The 18415-nt window shown below is 40.0% G+C and overlaps 1 protein-coding gene across 16 annotated transcripts in view; it reads left to right on the top strand.

The window, feature by feature from the left end:
- Positions 1–18415, top strand: part of LIMCH1 (LIM and calponin homology domains 1) — a 342754-nt gene that overhangs the window by 257273 nt on the left and 67066 nt on the right. For 15 of the 16 annotated variants that reach the window (XM_008017546.3, XM_038008594.2, XM_008017545.3 and 12 more), the window contains one exon: positions 4616–4868. In XM_008017546.3, coding sequence (XP_008015737.3) covers positions 4616–4868 — 253 coding nt within the window. Of the gene's footprint in view, positions 1–4615; positions 4869–5851; positions 6119–12189; positions 12493–15299; positions 15543–16952; positions 17283–18415 lie in introns of all 16 variants that reach the window. The other variant, XM_073012443.1, reaches the window with a different exon arrangement.

Here is an 18415-nt window from a genome sequence, read left to right as displayed (position 1 = left end):
AGATTTTAGAGGTACTTACTCAGCATCTCAGTCAACACTCCCACAGAGCTGTGAGACACTACTTATTCTTACTTCACTGATGAGCCTTTGAGAAGTTAAGTAATCATCTCAACATTTACAAGTTACAAAAAAATCACTGTCAGAAAGAAGCATAACAATGTTAGCTTTAAGAAGTGTGAATGCAAAATCTATGCTCTTAAGCTTAATTTACCCACACTTCTTTCTCTTTGCCTAATAGATGTTTTATTCTGGAATGACTGCAACTAATGCTTTTGTTTAGGACTTAAACTTTCCAGCAAATAGTTTAACCTCGGGGCCACATAGTATGTGACTCCTAAAGAATTCCAGGATGCATTGTGAACCTCTGGCAAAGCATTTCTAAAATGTTATATGTCATCTTAAGTGCCCCCCACACTATTAGAAGTTAAATACCAAATTCACGATCTAAGTGAGCTTTAACATAACCAAAGAGTAGATTTACTTTTCTGAAACATACCTTAACCAAACAAACGATTTCATCCATATTATTTTGATTAGTTGTTTTAAGTTATTGCATTTTCTTTATCCTCTTTTTTTCTTAACTGGTAAGGTAGATCATTTATCAGTACCGGCTTTGGGGTGTTCAAAGTTTAAACGAATCACATCTTGAAGGGTGATTACTAATAATATACTAATATGTGTGAAGTACAATTTAGTTTGCAGCAATTAAAATTGATAAGCTAGAGTGTTTTTATGAATGTTTTCTCCATCCAAAAAACATGAAATTAGAGCTTCACAAAACACCATCCATGAAAGAGCTTCTTATACACAGATTTTACCAATCAACCCAATACCTTAAGGCTTATGTTCTTGTAAACTAATCAAGACCTAATGAGATTCTTAAAGAAAAACAACACATTTATTAATCTGCCGTTTAAAATGTAGTATAATTTTAGCCAAATAGATGTTGGGTTTCATAAGAGTTTATAGTATGTTTTTAAATGATGCTAATTAAGAAGATTGCTGGTCCTAATAAACACTTCCAAATTTGAAAAAAATTTGTTTTTTTAAATCTTGAGAATTTATTTCCTAGGACTCACAATCAATTGGGGAATATCTTGCCATGAAATTCTTCAACTCTATGTTGGGCCAATATAGACATCTTTCATTTTATTATTATCCATTCCCATTAATCCATTCAATAAAGATAATCAAGGGCCATACTCATGAGAGGCATCATGATTCTGTGGTTTGTACACAGAGCTACCTGGTAGGATGCTGTAGATCCCAGGGTTGATTCAACAAATCTGTCTTGCTAGACAGGTGCCCAATTTCTCCCCCAGCATTAATAGCATCTCTTATGAGTCCACTTAATGGGCTTCATTGAAGAGGAAATAACAAAACCCTCTACCCAGCTGTTTTCAAAATTAAGAACATATTTTGTAAATATGATGCATTAGGTTAAATAAACAGTCTAATGTTTCATATCAAAGATGTGCTGAGGAAGGGAAACAAGTAATGAGAGAAATCAAAGTGCTAGAGGAAGATTAAAAAGTGAAGGGTTGGGGGTGTGTATGGCAAAGATACGTTTAAAAAAAAAAAAAAAACCTCCAGTAACTGAGAGAGAAGTGTAGACTCATGGAAAGGAAGAATCAGACTTGGATTTAAAAAAAAAAAATCACTGGCTGGGCGCAGTGGCTCACGCCTGTAATCCCAGCACTTCAGGAGGCCAAGGTGAGCGGATCACCTGAGGTCAGGAGTTCAAGACCAGCCTGGCCAACATGGTGAAACTCTATCTCTACTAAAAATACAAAAAGTTAGCTGTGCATGGTGGTGGCCGCCTGTAATTCCAGCTACTCAGGAGGCTGAGACAGGAGAATCACTTGAACCTGGGAGGTAGAGGTTGCAGTGAGCCAAGATCATGCCATTACACTCCAGCCTGGATAACAAGAGCGAAACTCAAAACTCCGTCTCAAAAAACAAACAAACAAAAAAAACCAACATCATCGTCTCATGCTAGATTACATTCTCCTAACTCTGGAAATAAATGGAGAAGCCACCTTAGTAAATTTCCATGTTCACAGGGAGAAGTGAAGTCAAAACTTTTGAGGTATCAGCCTTAGATAAGAAGACTCTGACATTTCCCAAGGGTATACTGGGCCGGCCACCTCCTAGGTGCTTTATGTCATTTCATTTAATTCTTGTGACAACATGTGATTACTTGTATTATCACCTCCATGTATCCCATGAGGACCCTGAAGTATAGAAGATTTAAGTGTCCCAGGGTCACACAGCTAGTAGGTGGTAGAGCTGAAATTTTAGACCCTGGCCTCTAAGTCCATAAACCTATACTTCTTTCAACTGAGCTACCCTGTCCTGGAGCATTTGCAAGGCTAACATTTCTTAAAGTGTCTTAGACATTCACCAAAGAATAATTGGGGGAAAAAATTATTTGCTTATGTTGTTAGACAACATATTTGGAGACTTTCACTCAGTATATTATAGATAATATAAATAGGTATCTGTATCTATATATGTGTGTGTATAGATACTATACACAAATAGGATTCATAGATTATAGGATTTTAGAATTGAGGGACCTGAGATAACTCTAATCCATCACTAAGCTTTCATAGTTGATTGAAGAATCATTTGCTTTATTTGTTCAACAAAGTGCAGCACTTCTTGTAGTCAGTACACTTTTATCAGAGGACATTTTCCCAAGACAGGTGTGTCACAGAGGAAAGAACTTTGGAAGTCAAGAGAACAGAAAGTAGAGTTTCACAACTGTCACTAATCAGCCCTGCAGCAGAGGTTCCTAAGGTATCCCTGAGCCTCTGTTCCCACCTTTATAAAATGGGGATAGTATCAAATGGGGAAACAAATTCAAAAGTTTAGCAAGATAAGGTAGTCTTAGTATTTGTTTGTAAAGCAATTCACAGGGAGCTCTAAACATTTCATTATGACACTGAGACAGATATTCTTGTTTAAAGACCGGGTAGAAAGGAGCTAAATTATGAGTCAAATACTGTACTAATAAGTAGTGAAATGGCCAAAACTCCAGAAGGAGGACTGAAAGCATGTGGCATGAATAATTCATAAACTGAATATTTCATCTGCAACAATGAACAACTTGTTTATGGTCAATGCCTTTAACTTTTACAGTCTTTTAAAAGCCATTATATCATTTAACCTCCAGGGCAAATCATTTTATTCCTGTTTTACAGAAAAGGACAGTCAAGTGTGTTAGAGACAACCCTAGGAGCCCCAGCTCATTTCTAACAGACCCAGAACTATTATGACCTAAAGAGTAGCCAGTATTTATTAAGCACTTAGTCTGCCCCAAGCACTGTACCAATAGTTTTATATGTATCTGGTTCTTCCAACAGCTATGAAGCAGGTATATTATTATCCTTGTTTTATAAATTGGGAAACTGAGGCTTAAAATGCTGATGTAACATATGTAAAGTCTCATGGCTAATGAGCAGCAGAACTCAAAAGGAAGTGGCTCTGACTTAACACCAACCTTCTCTGCCAGGCTGCCACATCTCCTGGCTCTTAGTTTAAGGCTCTTTTCTTAAGGGTAAATAGGTATATATTTTATTTGTTACCAACATAGTTGAATAATCTTGTGATGCTCTCATTGATTAATTGTTTTCAACCAGCATTGAAACAGTGGCTACTTATATGGTAGTGTTTGTTGGAATGATGGCTTCATTCTAATAGATCCTAGAAATCTGATAAGATGAGACTCAGGAAACAAGAATACAATATAATTATTGGGGCTTTTGTCCAACAAGTGGCCGATGTTGGGAACGTTGAATTCCTTTGTGTTGTCTAAAACACTCTAAGCCAAACCAACTCATTTATTCATCAGATAATCTAAGGATGCCCACTGTGTACAAAGGCAATGGCATAATAACTACAAAAACTATAAAGCCCTTATTCTCAAAGTACAAGGTAGAAAGTGTAATGTGCCAGAAGAAAAGACAAGATCATAGGGTCACAGGGTTCACAGGAAGAACAGATTGCCTCCAGCTGTGGAAACCAGGAAGAGCTCCCATGCAGAGGAACAACTTGAACCATTTCCTGGAAGCCAAACCCTTGGTGTAATCCAAATTGATCACTTTTCCGAGTTTCTGTTGTTCTTCTACATCTGTGCTTCTTGATTATAACTTAAGTTCTCTAGGTATGTTATGGGTTGGTTAAAGATGCCTCAAAGACAAAATGCTTCATAATTTTTATTTGCTGGAGTATCTAGCATAGTGTAAGACATGCAGCAGGGGCTCAGTGAAAACTTCATTGGTTAATTTCTGTTTTCTTCTTTTGAGAGTAGCAGAATCTCAGGAGGCATATAATCCTATTGCAGATGTGTTGCTAATTGTAATTCTCAGATACAGTTAGGCTTATGTCTGTATTTTTAAATTTTGCCCTTGTCGGGTTTTTTCCCTGATTTTTTTCCTTCTTTTCCCACAGTGGAGTAATCTACATGGATCCTTTAGATTTGTTAAGTGAATGATTTAAAAAGGAATCCTCAGAACCCACACATTGAACCGCATCCCTACTGCGTGCTTAAACATTGGGAACTTTCTGCTAGCCTAACACACTTTCTCAGCACCCATCCTGTTTTCCCCAGGGAGAGGAAGTGACTCTGAATCCGACTTGCCTCATCGGAAGCTGCCAGATGTGAAGAAGGATGACATGTCTGCACGGCGGACTTCCCATGGTGAGCCGAAATCAGTAGTGCCTTTTAACCAGTACCTCCCGAACAAAAGCAATCAGACGGCCTACGTCCCCGCGCCTCTGAGAAAGAAGAAAGCAGAGCGCGAGGAATACCGCAAGAGCTGGAGTACCGCTACCTCCCCTCTGGGTGGGGAGAGGCCCTTCAGGTAAGGCCTGAGCGCCGCTGCCCTCTTCCTGACTTGGGCATTAGTGGTTTGGGAACTGCAGCTCCTGGAATCAGGTTAAATCACCAATTCAGAACTTTGATGGAAGATTACAGATGCAAGTGGGTGGGACAGATCTTTGGAGAGAGCTTGTCAGGAGAAAATAGAAACTTCGTGAATGCGCCTAGAACAGTGCCTGGCACACAGTAGGTACTCAGCAACTGCTTGTCTAAATAAGCAGATTTCTGAAACCAATTCTGTTGATAGGACATTGAGAGCAAATCTGTCATCCGTGTCCTTCTGCGGAGACTGCTTGACTCCCAGTCCTGTCAGATTAGGCATAGAAAGATTCCTATCTTTATGCAAAAAGATATTTTAAAAATCTAGGCTTAAATTAATCTGATATAAGCTCAAATATGTGATACATGGAATATGGTTCACAATCACATATAGAAATAGTCATAATAAATGGATTTCTCATCTCTTTAGAGAAACAGTGTTTTCCTTAATCTCTGATTATGCTTTTGTATTTATTTATTTATTCATTTATACAGCAAGTATTTATGAGCATCTACTATATGATAGGCATTGGGGACCCAATAACAAATAAGGCAGAGTCCCTGCCTTCAAGAATCTTACAATAAAATAAACTTGTCTAATAGTCCATCTGTACTATTATTTTCCATTGAATAAAGATTTTACTACAATTTTTAATTTGGTGAACAAACTAATGAATTTTACATTTCCAGCAGAAAAGGTTTTTGCCTTTCATTATCAAGTCTGGGATAACTCTCAGTGTTGCGGGTATGATGCATTGTATAAATTAAATGGTTGCCTTGAATTTTCTTCACATTATCACATTATATTGTCTGCTATGACTTCCTTTTCTAAAGGGAGAGTAATGTCAGAATAGCGGGGAGATGACATGGGGTCTGCTCCCCAGCCCAGTCTGTTAGTTTGGTAAACCATATCGTCCAACTCACTAGCTTTCCTGAAACGATAGAGGAAGAGGGGAGTGAAGTGGGGTCTGCTGGTGAAGACGACCCAACTGGCCAAATGAATCCTGGTTGGAAGCCTTCCGATGGTGGGTGTGAATTACCTGACGGCAGTGGTAAGGAGCACCCTTCTTCAGACGGGGCTGTGGTGGCCCCAGCTCCCAAGTCTGAAGAAAAAGATGCTGTTGAGATCCAAAAGCGCAAAAGGCTAGAGCAAGCTGGAATCAAGGTCATGCCAGCAGCACAGCGCTTTGCCAGGTCAGCTCTGGGCTGAAGGCTGGCCTGACTGGCTTTCTGCATGCCTGGGGGTTTGGAATCTGTCTAGAGAGTTGGAGTTTTCATCTTATTTTTCCGCTTCCCGCTTTTCCTATTGCATCACTGTTCCCTCTTCTGAGCACATAGAGGATAGTCTTTGCCTTAAGGCATGTCTCTGCTAAGTACCTCCTGGGTATTTTATTTTATTTTATTTTATTATTATTATTTTTTTAATTTATTTTAAATGAATGTGAAGAGTGAGCTCCTCACTGCTGGGTGCAGACCTTGTCTTCGTCATGTATTTGTGGTCAGGCATGTGTGGGCTGCAGGATTTACCTAGCAATAACATTGTATTTTTCTATTGTTTGTGGCTTGTTAATTTTCACGCTACTCCTAAATGGCTCATATCTTACTTTACACATCACTAGAAAAATAGTCTGTTTCTTTGAAATGGGGAACACTCTCTTTAGAGAGTGGCTGCCTTACAAAAATCCACTTACTTTCCTTGTCCCAAGAGAGTACTAAGTAGAATTGGGTTTATTTGACTCCTTAGTTTCTAAAGCATGTTGATTCAAAAACAAAGAATGGAGTAATTACTTCTCTAATTTTAACAAAGGTACTAGTATCCAGTCCTGATAGCTTCATATTACATGTGAGATGGAGACCTTCAGCAGTCAGAGCCCAGGAAAACTATAGTTCTACACTCTTCTGTAGTGTTTTGAGAAGCTTGTTAATTTTTCTTATAAAATAACCGCAATGATCCTAACAAATAATAATGCAGCCAAAATGTATTTTACAAATCGACATTCGTAATAATTTGACAGTTGAAATTCCTTTGCCACTTGCTGTTTAATTCTTTTTTTTTTTTTTTTTTTTTTTTTTTTTTTTTTTTGAGATAGAGTCTCACTCTGTCACCCAAACTGGAGTGCAGTGGTGTGATCTTGGCTCACTGCAACCTCTGCTTCCAGGTTCAAGCAATTCTCCTGCCTCAGCCTCCCAAGTAGCTGGGATTACAAGCATGTACCACCACATCTGGCTAATTCTTGGATTTTTAGTAGAGACAGTGTTTCACCATGTTGGCCAGGCTGGTCTAAGAGGTGGCTGATATACCCATCTTCCAGAAGTGGGAGCTGAGGATCATTGATAGTGACTTGCAAAGCTGGTCACTACCAACCTGGTGACCAGATTTGGATGCTCTGACCACAGCACCACATCTTCCTCTCACACATTTTCCATTTCTCTGTACAACTCCACATGTGGTTTTTTATGTGGTCCAGGTCTTAATTAAAATATCCAGTGTTGAGTTACATAAATTTAATTCTAGAGTACCTTTGTATTAAAAAAAAAAAAAACTAAGGATATACTTCCTCCTTGTGTGTGGTATATTACAGATAATCATGCAAATTCTAAACATGTATGTGCTTCTGGAATATTCTAACATAAAATTTTGCTTATGTTACAAACAGCTCTCTGAGTTTATTAAATAATGAAGAGTAATATAATAAAATCTTTTTTTTAAATCCAGATTTTTTTTAAAGTTTTGATACAGAGACCTTATCAGACACATTTTTTTTCTGCATCCCTTGAGCATCCCATATCCCATGTACCAAAGACCGGACTAGATGCTGAGAAGACAAAAATAATAATAGTGAGGGGAATAATATCTCCTCACTAGGTACCATTTTTCAGACCTCTCCCACTTCTGCCTTTAAGGACATAGTAGTAGGTAATAAGTGATACAGATAAGAATATGAACTTACGTGAAATTTTAATCTTCCTGTCTTTGACACACATTTTTCGTTTATATCACATGTGTAAAGTCTTTAAGCTAGTGTTTACCAAGGATACCATCATCCTTAGAGTATCTAAAATAGCAGGGGGAGAAGAGGGGGAGCTGCGTTAAACTAATTCAGCACCCTCAGAAATAATGGTCATGTAGAGAAGAGAAGTGGGGCAAAGACTGGGAAGTCCATACACGTACTGTGCCACTTCAGTAACTGGGACGTTTATTTTATTAAAAACTTTGAACTCTTTTATGACAATTCCCATTCACTGTACAAACATCAAATCATAGTTTAAAAATGTAATTCTAATGAATATATATTATCTTTGTTTGTTTCACTTCCATTCACGTTTCCTGTTATCTGGCTTAATTTTAACCTATTTCATTCAAGTTAGCTCTCATATGCAGAAATTTGCAGGTCAGTTAATGTCATTGCCTCAGATCTTCTGACTTAGCATTTAAAATTGGGCTCTGGATAATTATGCATATTCTCAGAGAATGTTCCCAATAGCAACACAACACAGCTGCTCCAAACACCCAGAATTCATTTGTTAGGCAGATTTTTCAGCTGCCAGCCAGCTCTCTCATAAAGGTTTTACACATAGCATGCCACCAGCCTGGCATGTCTACGTCTTTGTCACTTACTTTTTTGCATGCCACAAGAGTTGAGAGTCATTCTAAGTTTATCCACATTTGGGATCCTGCTTTTAATGTGGCAGAAAGTAGCTTAACTGGAATGAAGTATCATGAAGAAGAAGAGGACTCTTGGTGTCTGAAAAATAGGAATTTAAATCATTGAAATACACTGATACCTCTCAAGGCATTTTAACCTCAGTGTTCTGTCTTTGACATCCAGATGAATTCTGGCCAGCACGTCTTTGCACCCAACAAGAGGACCACTTGTTGTGGCCCATTTCTCAGCTGGGAAATGTTTGTAGAGATGAATGAGATAATAGAGCCATGTCCGAGGGGAAGAGCATATAGATGAACAACAAAGCTTTCTTTTGTAGACTGTTTTTTGTTTGCTTGTTTCCCAAGTATTCTTAAACACCTTGCTAGGCTGGGTGCGGTGGCCCAAACCTGTAATCCCAGCACTTTGGGAGGCTGAGGCGGGCAGATCACTTGAGGTCAGGAGTTCGAGACCAGCCTGGCCAACATAGTGAAACCCTGTCTCTACTAAAAATACAAGAAAATTAGCCAGGCATGGTGGCATTTGCCTGTAATCCCAGCTACTTTGGAGGCTGAGGCAAGAAAATTGCTTGAGCCCGGGAGGCAGAGGTTGCAGTGAGCCGAGATCGCATCACTGCACTCCAGCCTGGGCAACAGAGCGAGACTCGTATTATCTTTAAGACAATATACAAACGGGAGCAAAGGCGCATGTTATTTCATTTTCACATGAGGTCAAAAACCTAGAAGTCCCAAGCTTCCTGTCAAACAATATATTAGCAGTATCTTAGCATCAAGAGACGGAAAGTAGGACTTCTTAATAAATGTGTGGAGTTTAATATTTATTAAGAGTTTCCACTGAAGGGAAAAAGTATATAAATTACTTTTTCTTCTATTTTATTTTATGGTTGCGCTAACTTAATTATCCCCCAAATATCAGAGTCTGCCAAAGAAGCCAAGATTTCTGTTTTTAAGAGGATAAAATAAGAACCAAGATGCACTTCCCCTGAATTAAAATGCCATAGAGATTTGAGTTCTTTTACTTGGTGTTTCCCACTGGAGAAGTAAACTTTTTTTTGAACTGAATTATAGGTTTCATGTGATTGTACTTCTTTTCTAATTGTTTTCATATGTTTCAGCACTCAGTGCTTGCTTTCTGCTAGTCTGTGGATCTTCTCAACCACGTAGTAATTAATTACAGAGGGGAAAACAAGGCGGGGGGCGGGGTGGGGGGTGTAAAAATACCTCCGAGGAACAATAGACATTTTAGAAATCTTTAGAGGAAGAGCAGATGCAGCTAAGTGCCAGGCACGGATTCCTCTACAGTCCTCCTTACCAGATGCCGGTTCACCATGGCTGCTGAACAGATCCTCGGGTATCGGGGACCAGCCAGGCACATAACTTGCACGAACCTTTGTGACTCTGGGTGTATTAGGGCAGTGCACAAGTAATTGCGGTTTTGCCATTTTTAAAGGCAAAAACCGCAATTACTTGTGCACCAACCAAACAGCTGCCCTGATTGGAGATGGGGTGAACAGGGAGGTTTCCAGTGTCACCCAGAACATTCCCAGGGGGACTAAGAGGCTTTTTTGGAGAGCAGAGTTTCCTTCATTGGAACACATTAGCTACCAATCTAAGCTGGTTGCTTATGCACTGCCAAGTAAAACTGGGTGAAAGAAAACGCCAGCTCTTCCTTAGTGTAAATCATTATCTCATTCATTTTGAAATATATAAGCCTCAGAAACGTTGAGACAAGAGCTTTTCTTCCCCCTCACCTGCTTTGGACCCATAATCTCTCCTAACAAGATAGCTAGCCTGCCTTTCTTTAGGTAAGGCTGTGCAGGATCGCCAGTTGGAGGCAGGGCTTGGCATTTCTCATTTCACATTGTGCTGTATTCCTTCCACATGAAACAGTGAGCTGTGCCCCCAAAGCAACTCCTTCTTTCCACAGCTACTCATCTATGAGTGACTTGGATAAAATAAAAGTGCCAAACCTCCTCATGAATAAAAATCCAGACAGCCTGGGCCTGCCGCTTGAGTATACTTCAATTAATTTACCTGAGTTCAGATGGCTTGAATTAGAGACCTTTATATTCTGTTCTGCAAAGTGGGCATCATAATTCCTATTTTGCAGGGTTGTCATGAAAGTTAGTGTATCTGGAATGTTCTAGCTACTAAGAGTTGTAGTTATTGAAAAATAAAGTAAAACAGACCCAAGTTTCACAAAAGACTGCTCTTAAGGTCCTTCAAAGAAAAAAAAGCACATTATAAAAGTCATTTAAATATTTTGATACCTAGATGCCTGTGAATACAATCCTACATATCTACCTTATACATATTATTTATTATTTCAAGGCCAACAGGGCCAGCTCAAAACTTGTATCATTATGTTTTGCTCTCCATGAATCTGCCTTGAAGCTCTGAACTTAAAAGACTCAAGCAATTAGTGGAAAATCAGTCACTGTGACAATTTTTCAAGTGGGTGGGGAGTGTCTTCAGATAGCCAATGGTATGAAAATTTTCTTCACCTTCTTTTTTTGTCTATTTTTTTAAGTCCACATATCTAAATTGAGATCCTTTGAAATGAGTCTTGCCACACTGGGCATTTAGCCTAAAAATAAACACCCAAGGGAATTTGCAGCCTGGCTGGGTTCACAAGATGCACAAGGGACCAGATTCTCCCTGCTCAAATTGGCATCGCAAATTGGCAGGGCCATTTGCATAAACATGAATATTTTATTCCAAAAAATTCTGCCCAAGCTGGGGGAGGTTGGAGCCCAGGACTGTTTGGTTTGTCCAAAAGTGGAAAGAATGTTGCTCTTGGACTTCAGGGGTTCAAGCAGAAGATCTGCTCCTAAATTAGGGTATGAGAGCTCTGATTGCACTGCTGCATTCCAGCCTGGGTGACAGAACAAGACCCTGTCTCTTGAAAAAAAGAAAAAGAAGAGTTGGGAGATGGAGAGACAGGAGGATGGAAGAGGGAAGAAAGGGTTGCTGATGGAAAGGTGCAGGGTAAGATAAGCTTCCTGGGAGTGGAGGACCACGGGAATGGAATAGTTTAAGACCGTCCTATGAGTGGTCGTAAACTATCCCAGATGTTTCAGGTTAGCTCAGTCCTGAAGAAAGAATTCCTTACGTTTTGTAATCTGTTACACATTCTAGGTGTGGTGTCACACAGCTGCATTCATTTGTTTTCCCCCAAATCAGTTTCTTGGTGGCTCAATTTTTTGCCCTGTCAGTCAAAAACAAATTAAGTGTCTACTGGGTACTAATGTGCTAAAGAAAAAAGAACAGTAACAAAAAGCTTCCCCTTTTTCCCCAAGTTCATGCAAAGAATCTGCACTGTCCCTTTCAGAGCCATTTAGGATCCTGCCTTTCTGTTGCTGATGGAAGCCCTGAAAATTAAATGAATTTTTAGTATTGCTAGTGTCTGGCTAAATTCAAGGTTTTAAAACCCACCCTAACTATGCTGCAACTCTGGACTGAAATAATGAACAGATGCCATTTGAACTAACAATATCGAGAAGACTTTTCACTAACAACACAGTTGTCTGTCTAGAGACGGGGATTTAATTTTTTTTTTGTCTGATCACGTGTGGAGTCCCATTTAATTTTCCCCTATCAGTCAAAAACAGTTAAGTGAAGAGAAAGAAGCTATTCGTGATATTGTCCTTCGCAAAGAAAACTCTTTCCTGACCCACCAACATGGCAACGATTCAGAGGCAGAAGGTGAAGTTGTGTGTCGACTGCCTGATCTTGAGAAGGATGACTTTGCTGCAAGGAGAGCAAGAATGAACCAAACCAAGCCAATGGTGCCATTAAATCAACTCCTCTATGGCCCTTATCCAAAGAAAGGGGCAGAGAAATCAGATGGCAGCAAACAGCTCTCAAAGGGAATCTCAAAAAAAAGAAGTCTAGAATATAAAAGGTGTGCATGGTGTGTGTGTGTGTGTGTGTGTTGTGTGTGTGTCTATGAAAGAGAGACAGGGAGAGAGGACATAATTAAGTGAAGTCAATTTGTATTGTACCCCTTCCAGTTCCTCTTTCCAGCCCCTCAATTATATGTACTTTGTAATGGGGGTATATTTTGAAGCGGAACTTTAGGTATTCAATCTCCGCTAAATGCAGATGGCAGACGGTAGAGTGTCCATGTCCAAAATAGGGCTGAATTTGCCAAAGAAACATTGAATTCCAGTGTGTAGATGTGCTGAATCAGGACTCATCACCACATATGGGTGCTGGTGTCATCAGTTGGCATTATTAGCAAAAATAGACATGTACTATTGCCTATCAGAGAACAGCCACCTCTCACAGCTGCTCCAGTCCATTCAGAGGAAGCAGAAAAGTGCTAAAAGCGCTTCTCTCTTATTGGCTCCGTTTAGATGTTGGAAGGAAGAAAAATGAGCCTTGTTCTTCTCTCACACCAGCAGCATCACCTAGACAAAAGATAATGAATATTTCCAATCAAAAACACTTCTCAAACTTATAATATACTTCTATATGTTCTGTCATAGAAATTGTTTTCAGGCCAGTTTCCTTCTGCCAACATTTTCCCCGTCCTCTTAATACATGTTGTAGTGAATTGGGGAAAGGAAAATTATAGTAAGATGGAATTTGACCAGTGATTTTTGTCCTAAGAGGGAGATATGATTTCATTTAGGGTGCCCACTTGCTGAATTTCATCCTGCAGAGTTAGTCATTCGTGTATTTTTCCTTATATCAAAATCAGTTAGAGTTAGCATCTACATTATTGAATTGTCATCTTTTTGCCCATCACTTTAGAGGTTTTTAAACCTGTTGAACTTAGTATATAATTATTTCGGCTGTGCTTTAGACAATTAAAATCGTTCTTTGGGCAGAGTTGAGCTCAGTGGAGTAGTTGATCTTTTTTATTTTTCTTAGGAAGTACCAGATACCAAAACCCATGAGAGATTCCTGGATATAGAACAGGGATTAGATAAGAGAAAATCTGGCATCATTTCTTTACAGGACACATTATAGCTTCAGGAGGCCCTTGGTCTTTGCCATTGCAGTTGGCGGACCTTGTAACAAACGATTTTTGGAGGGCCTTGTGGGAGGGATCAGTTGTGCAAGTGAAACAAAGACTTTTGGATAACTGACTAACATCAAGGCATATTGATGGCAATCAGCAATTTGAGTCAGGAAAAGGACTAACCTTTGTATCTCCCTTTTTTCCTTTCTCCTCCATGTAATTTTAATTCCTGATATTTCCAGCTACATTTGTCTGTTGTCACCTGACTCTGTGTTTGTGGACACAGTTCTGGGTCTGAAGCAGCCCTTGACCTCTCTAGATAGCATCAAAGAACTTATTTTTAAAAAAAAAAAAAAAAAAAAAAAAAAAAAAAGGTCCCTAGTGCCTCTTTGCTATGCCATTCCTTGATCTCCTTCCTCAAACTAAGAAAATTCTGTAGCCTTTCTATTTTTGTGGGCTCTGCAAGCATGCCAAATCATCAAGGTAACAAAAGACTACCTCTTGATTTTCCAGCTTGAATGATATATTTTGTGGGAAAATTAATAGGCTCTATTTATGTATTTTTTGAGATTTTTCTATCTCAAGAAGGATATTTAGTTAGAAATAGACTTTTTTTTTTTTTTTTTTTTTTGAGACGGAGTCTCGCTCTGTCGCCCAGGCTGGAGTGCAGTGGCCGGATCTCAGCTCACTGCAAGCTCCGCCTCCCGGGTTCATGCCATTCTCCTGCCTCAGCCTCCGGAGTAGCTGGGACTACAGGCGCCCGCCACCTCGCCCGGCTAGTTTTTTTGTAGTTTTAGTAGAGACGGGGTTTCACCGTGTTAGCCAGGATGGTCTCGATCTTCTGACCTCGTGATCCGCCCGTCTCGGCCTCCCAAAGTGCTGGGATTACAGGCTTGAGCCACCGCGCCCGGCCAGAAATAGACTTTTAATGGAATATTTATATATACAAATGCCACAGCTTTGGTTTAAATTGCAGTTTTGTCAACATTAGCCAGATAATGTTCACTTCCTAGGAGAACAATTGAAAATATCAATTTTAGCATCAATAAAGGTGAACGGTTATTAACACAAGAAACAAGTGGGTATTGACCCTGTCAATCCAGGTAAAGGAGAATACCCTCTGCTTTTCAAGTTTGCCTTAGCCAAACCTGACTAATGCCATGAAGCAGACGGTGAGTTTAAATGTTGAAACTTTATGTTCAGATTTGACTTAGATGTACTTTCTGGCAGCTGTGGGTTTAGGTTTGAGATATTTAATATGTGAACAACGTTCCAGCTATCTCCAAACTAATCCTAGAATTTGGATCATGCAGAGCTCATTACGAACATTTTACTAGTGCAGTAAAAAACATTCCAAGAGGGCTAAGGGATTCAATCAGAAAACCTGAATTCATTACAGTAACTTGAATAGTGTGGGAATTGGGCATCATTACCATCCAACCAAAATCTCATTACCATTAGTAATCTTTCAGCAGGCATGGCTTCTCTTCCTAAACTGTAGTTGAGACTATCATCTGGAAGGGGGAAAGAAATCTCTGTCTCATTCAGAATTATAATAAGGGTGATATAGATGAAAGTCATCATAGCTCCCATTGATTCCATTTTTGAGAAAGGGAAAAGTGTTTCCATCATTTTGTTCTGTCCTCAGCCTGTGAGTTTCCATGCTTGACATTCTCTTTGTCTGCTCCCCTTCCTTGAACTTGATTTTTCCATTGGTGTGGGGGCCTGGATGGAATGGACAGAAACCAGGGCCACACAGAAGAGATGAAGTCGATAGTGACCTGTAACATGAGGGCTCAGGAAAGTGAACCTGTGGAAGGAGGACTCAGGAAGGTGCCAGATCGTCACAAGGATGACCTGGCCCAGCGGAGAATTCAGGGCAGGCTTGCCCCTCACCGCGAGCCCCCGAGCTTCATTACACTCTCCAACATAACAGAAGCCGACTTGGAGACATGGGAGAGACTCAAAGTGTCAGGAAAAGCGAGGTGTGTCATGTTTCCCCCCAGCTTCCCCCTAGCAGTCATGGTATTTCATTTTGAAGGCATGAAATGCTTATCTTTGTGTCTTTTTTTTTTTTTTTCTGTCAGGGTCTTGCTCTGTTGCCCAGGCTGGAATACAGTGGCTTGATCACAGCTCACTGTACCCTCGATTCCTGGGCTCAAGCAGTCCTCTCCCTCAGCCTCTTGAGTAGCTGGGACCACAAGCCCATGCCACCATGCCTAGTTAATCTTTTGATTTTTTGTAGAGACAAGGTCTCACTATGCTGCCCATGCTGATCTTGAACTCCTGGGCTCAAGGGATCCTCCCACCTCAGCTTCCCAAAGTCATGGGATTACAGGCATGAGCCATGGCACCTGGCCAAAATTTTAATTAATTAATTTTTTTTTTTAAATAGAGATGGGGTCTTGCTATGTTGCTCAGGCTGGTCTTGAACACCTAGGGCTCCTAGGGCTCAAGTGATCCTTCCATATCAGCCTCCCAAAGTGCTGGGATTACAGGCATGAGCCACCGTGCAGAACCCCTGTATCATTTCTTATTTCGATGGCTTGGAAAAGTGCCTCTCACATCACAGAGCTCCTGGAGCTCAGCATATTCAGCATGAGGTGAATTTATTAATACCAAAAGTTACAAACCACATGGAGAGAAAACATTCTCTTTTTAACCCAGCCACCTTTCCAAGAATGGTTATTTATTTTGATAGACTTGTTTACTGTAAATAATTTAAACTTGACTTTCGAATAATTTTAATTATTCCACAGTACCTAAGATTTTCTTATGCCCTTATTTATGATGTTAGAGATGTTAGAATTGATGTTTTGAAAGCTATGGAAGCTTAAAGACAAGGTGATGATCATTTCTAGGCAAGACAATGATCATTTCTTCATTTGAGTGTTAATGAAAAAGCAGTTCTGCTCTAGCCTTAAAAATATTTTTCATATAGTCTTCCCTCGGTATCCGTGCTTGATTCCAGAATTCCCCTTGGATACCAAAATTGTTAGAGGCTCAAGTCCCTTATATGAAATGATATAGGATTTGCATATAACCTGTGCATATCCTCCCATATACTTTAAATTATCTGTAAATTACTGATAATAGCTACATTAACATAAGCATACCTTATACATGTGTACCTAACACAGTGCTTTCACATCACTTTATTCATGTGGATTCAATGTAGTACTTAGTGCACGGCAAATTCAAGTTTTGCTTTTTGAAAATTTGTAGAATTTTTTTCTCCCAAATAATTTCCATTGAGGTTGGTTGAATCTTGTCAGTGGGATGCTGAACTCACTGGTAGGGAGGGCCAACTACTTCTAGTTGCCTTTTTTTTTTTTTCAAACATCTTATTGCTTTATACTTAAACATTTTTAGAACTTATTTCTGGTTTTGACTAGGGATGGAGATGTTCAGCACATCTGTGCTTCTGAGCCTTCCCCAGAAATTAAAGCAGAAACTGCCATTCATGATGACTTTGCCAACCGCAAAGCAAGGGCCTCTAAGAAAGCTTCCAGCCCCAGGCAAAAGTTTGTGCACTTTGGGCCAGTGACGGAGATAGATCAGCAGAAATGGAAGCGGCTTAGCATTGGCAAGGCTGGGCCTAGAGAGGATGAAGAAGAAGTCATCTGTCGTGGCAACAAGATTCAAACGGGCTGTGTGTCTCCTGTCTCAGCGGCCACTTCCAGCTTAAAGGGGCACCAAATGCTTAATCCACAAAATGACTGCAGGTATTTTTTGCCATACATGTGCAAGGATAGCTGCATGGGAGTCGCTGCCGCTTTTAAAGAGTTTGCTGAAGTATGTTATACAAACCCCTAGAGATGACATAGTTTTAACAGACTGTGTATAGCAGAGAAGTAAGGTTAGTGGGTCCGCCTGGGGGGGACATGTGTGTGAAGTTAAATGGCAGGCATCCATTTTGATTCTGTTGTCACCAGAATCGCTGCCTGGGAATGCCAATAATCTTGGCAAATGACCCTTTTTCCCTCAGCTGCATCCAGTACTATTTTATTAGTTGAAAATACTGAATGAGCTAAATGGAATGTTTTAATGATATCACTAGGGTTTCCTGGGCTTATGTATAACCTTTCTCTTTCCTATCCCTTAGAGAGAGGAAGAAAAAGTTATTAGTATCATGAGTTCACGTTTTGGACATCTAAGTAGACGTATTAAAAAAGTAAAGGTCTCCTTCCTCTCCCACTTTTTAAAATTATATAATAAATCAGGAGTCTTAAAAATCTCCTCTTTGGGGGTTTCTGTAAGTCAAGACTTTCCTTGGATGAATCGCCATCCAAATGTGTGAGGGAAGAACACCTTATAGGCCTGTCCCAGTTCTTATCCTCCCTGGAGGCCACCAGTTTTGAGTTCCCAAGCCCTCTTTTGGGGATTTGGTTCTGTGGGCTGGTAGGAAGCACATACAGGACACGTATAAAACTGGATTGCCCTGGGAACCTCCATTCCCTCTGTGCGGCAGGAGCAAAGTGAGGCTGTCCGTAGCAGGAGGAAGTGTTCATAGCATTCTTCTTTATACCTTGCCCTTGAAATCCAAAGGAAATGGTGGGTGGCCTATGACCTTTAGAAGGGTTTCTTTGGTTCCAGACTTGGGGTGACACCATAGAAGAGAGAAGGCTATAAACACCCAAAATAAAGAGTTGAGGTTTCAGAGGATGGTGGGGATCTGAGGTGGGGAGAAGGGGGTAGGAAATTAATAAGAAATACATCCTCGAGGCCTTGAATCCTGAGAGGCCCATCATTCAGTCTTGTGGTGACAAAGTCACGCCAGCCTTGTTTGACCTTCATAGGCCCTAGCCAGAGTTCACATTCCATTATCTCAATCTGATTATCTCATCCTTACTAACCA

This window comes from Chlorocebus sabaeus, chromosome 27, assembly GCF_047675955.1.
Source record: "Chlorocebus sabaeus isolate Y175 chromosome 27, mChlSab1.0.hap1, whole genome shotgun sequence".
NCBI classification, from domain to species: Eukaryota; Metazoa; Chordata; class Mammalia; order Primates; family Cercopithecidae; genus Chlorocebus; species Chlorocebus sabaeus.
Note: the sequence above shows the minus strand (reverse complement) of the source record. Positions and strands in the feature narration are given on the sequence as shown.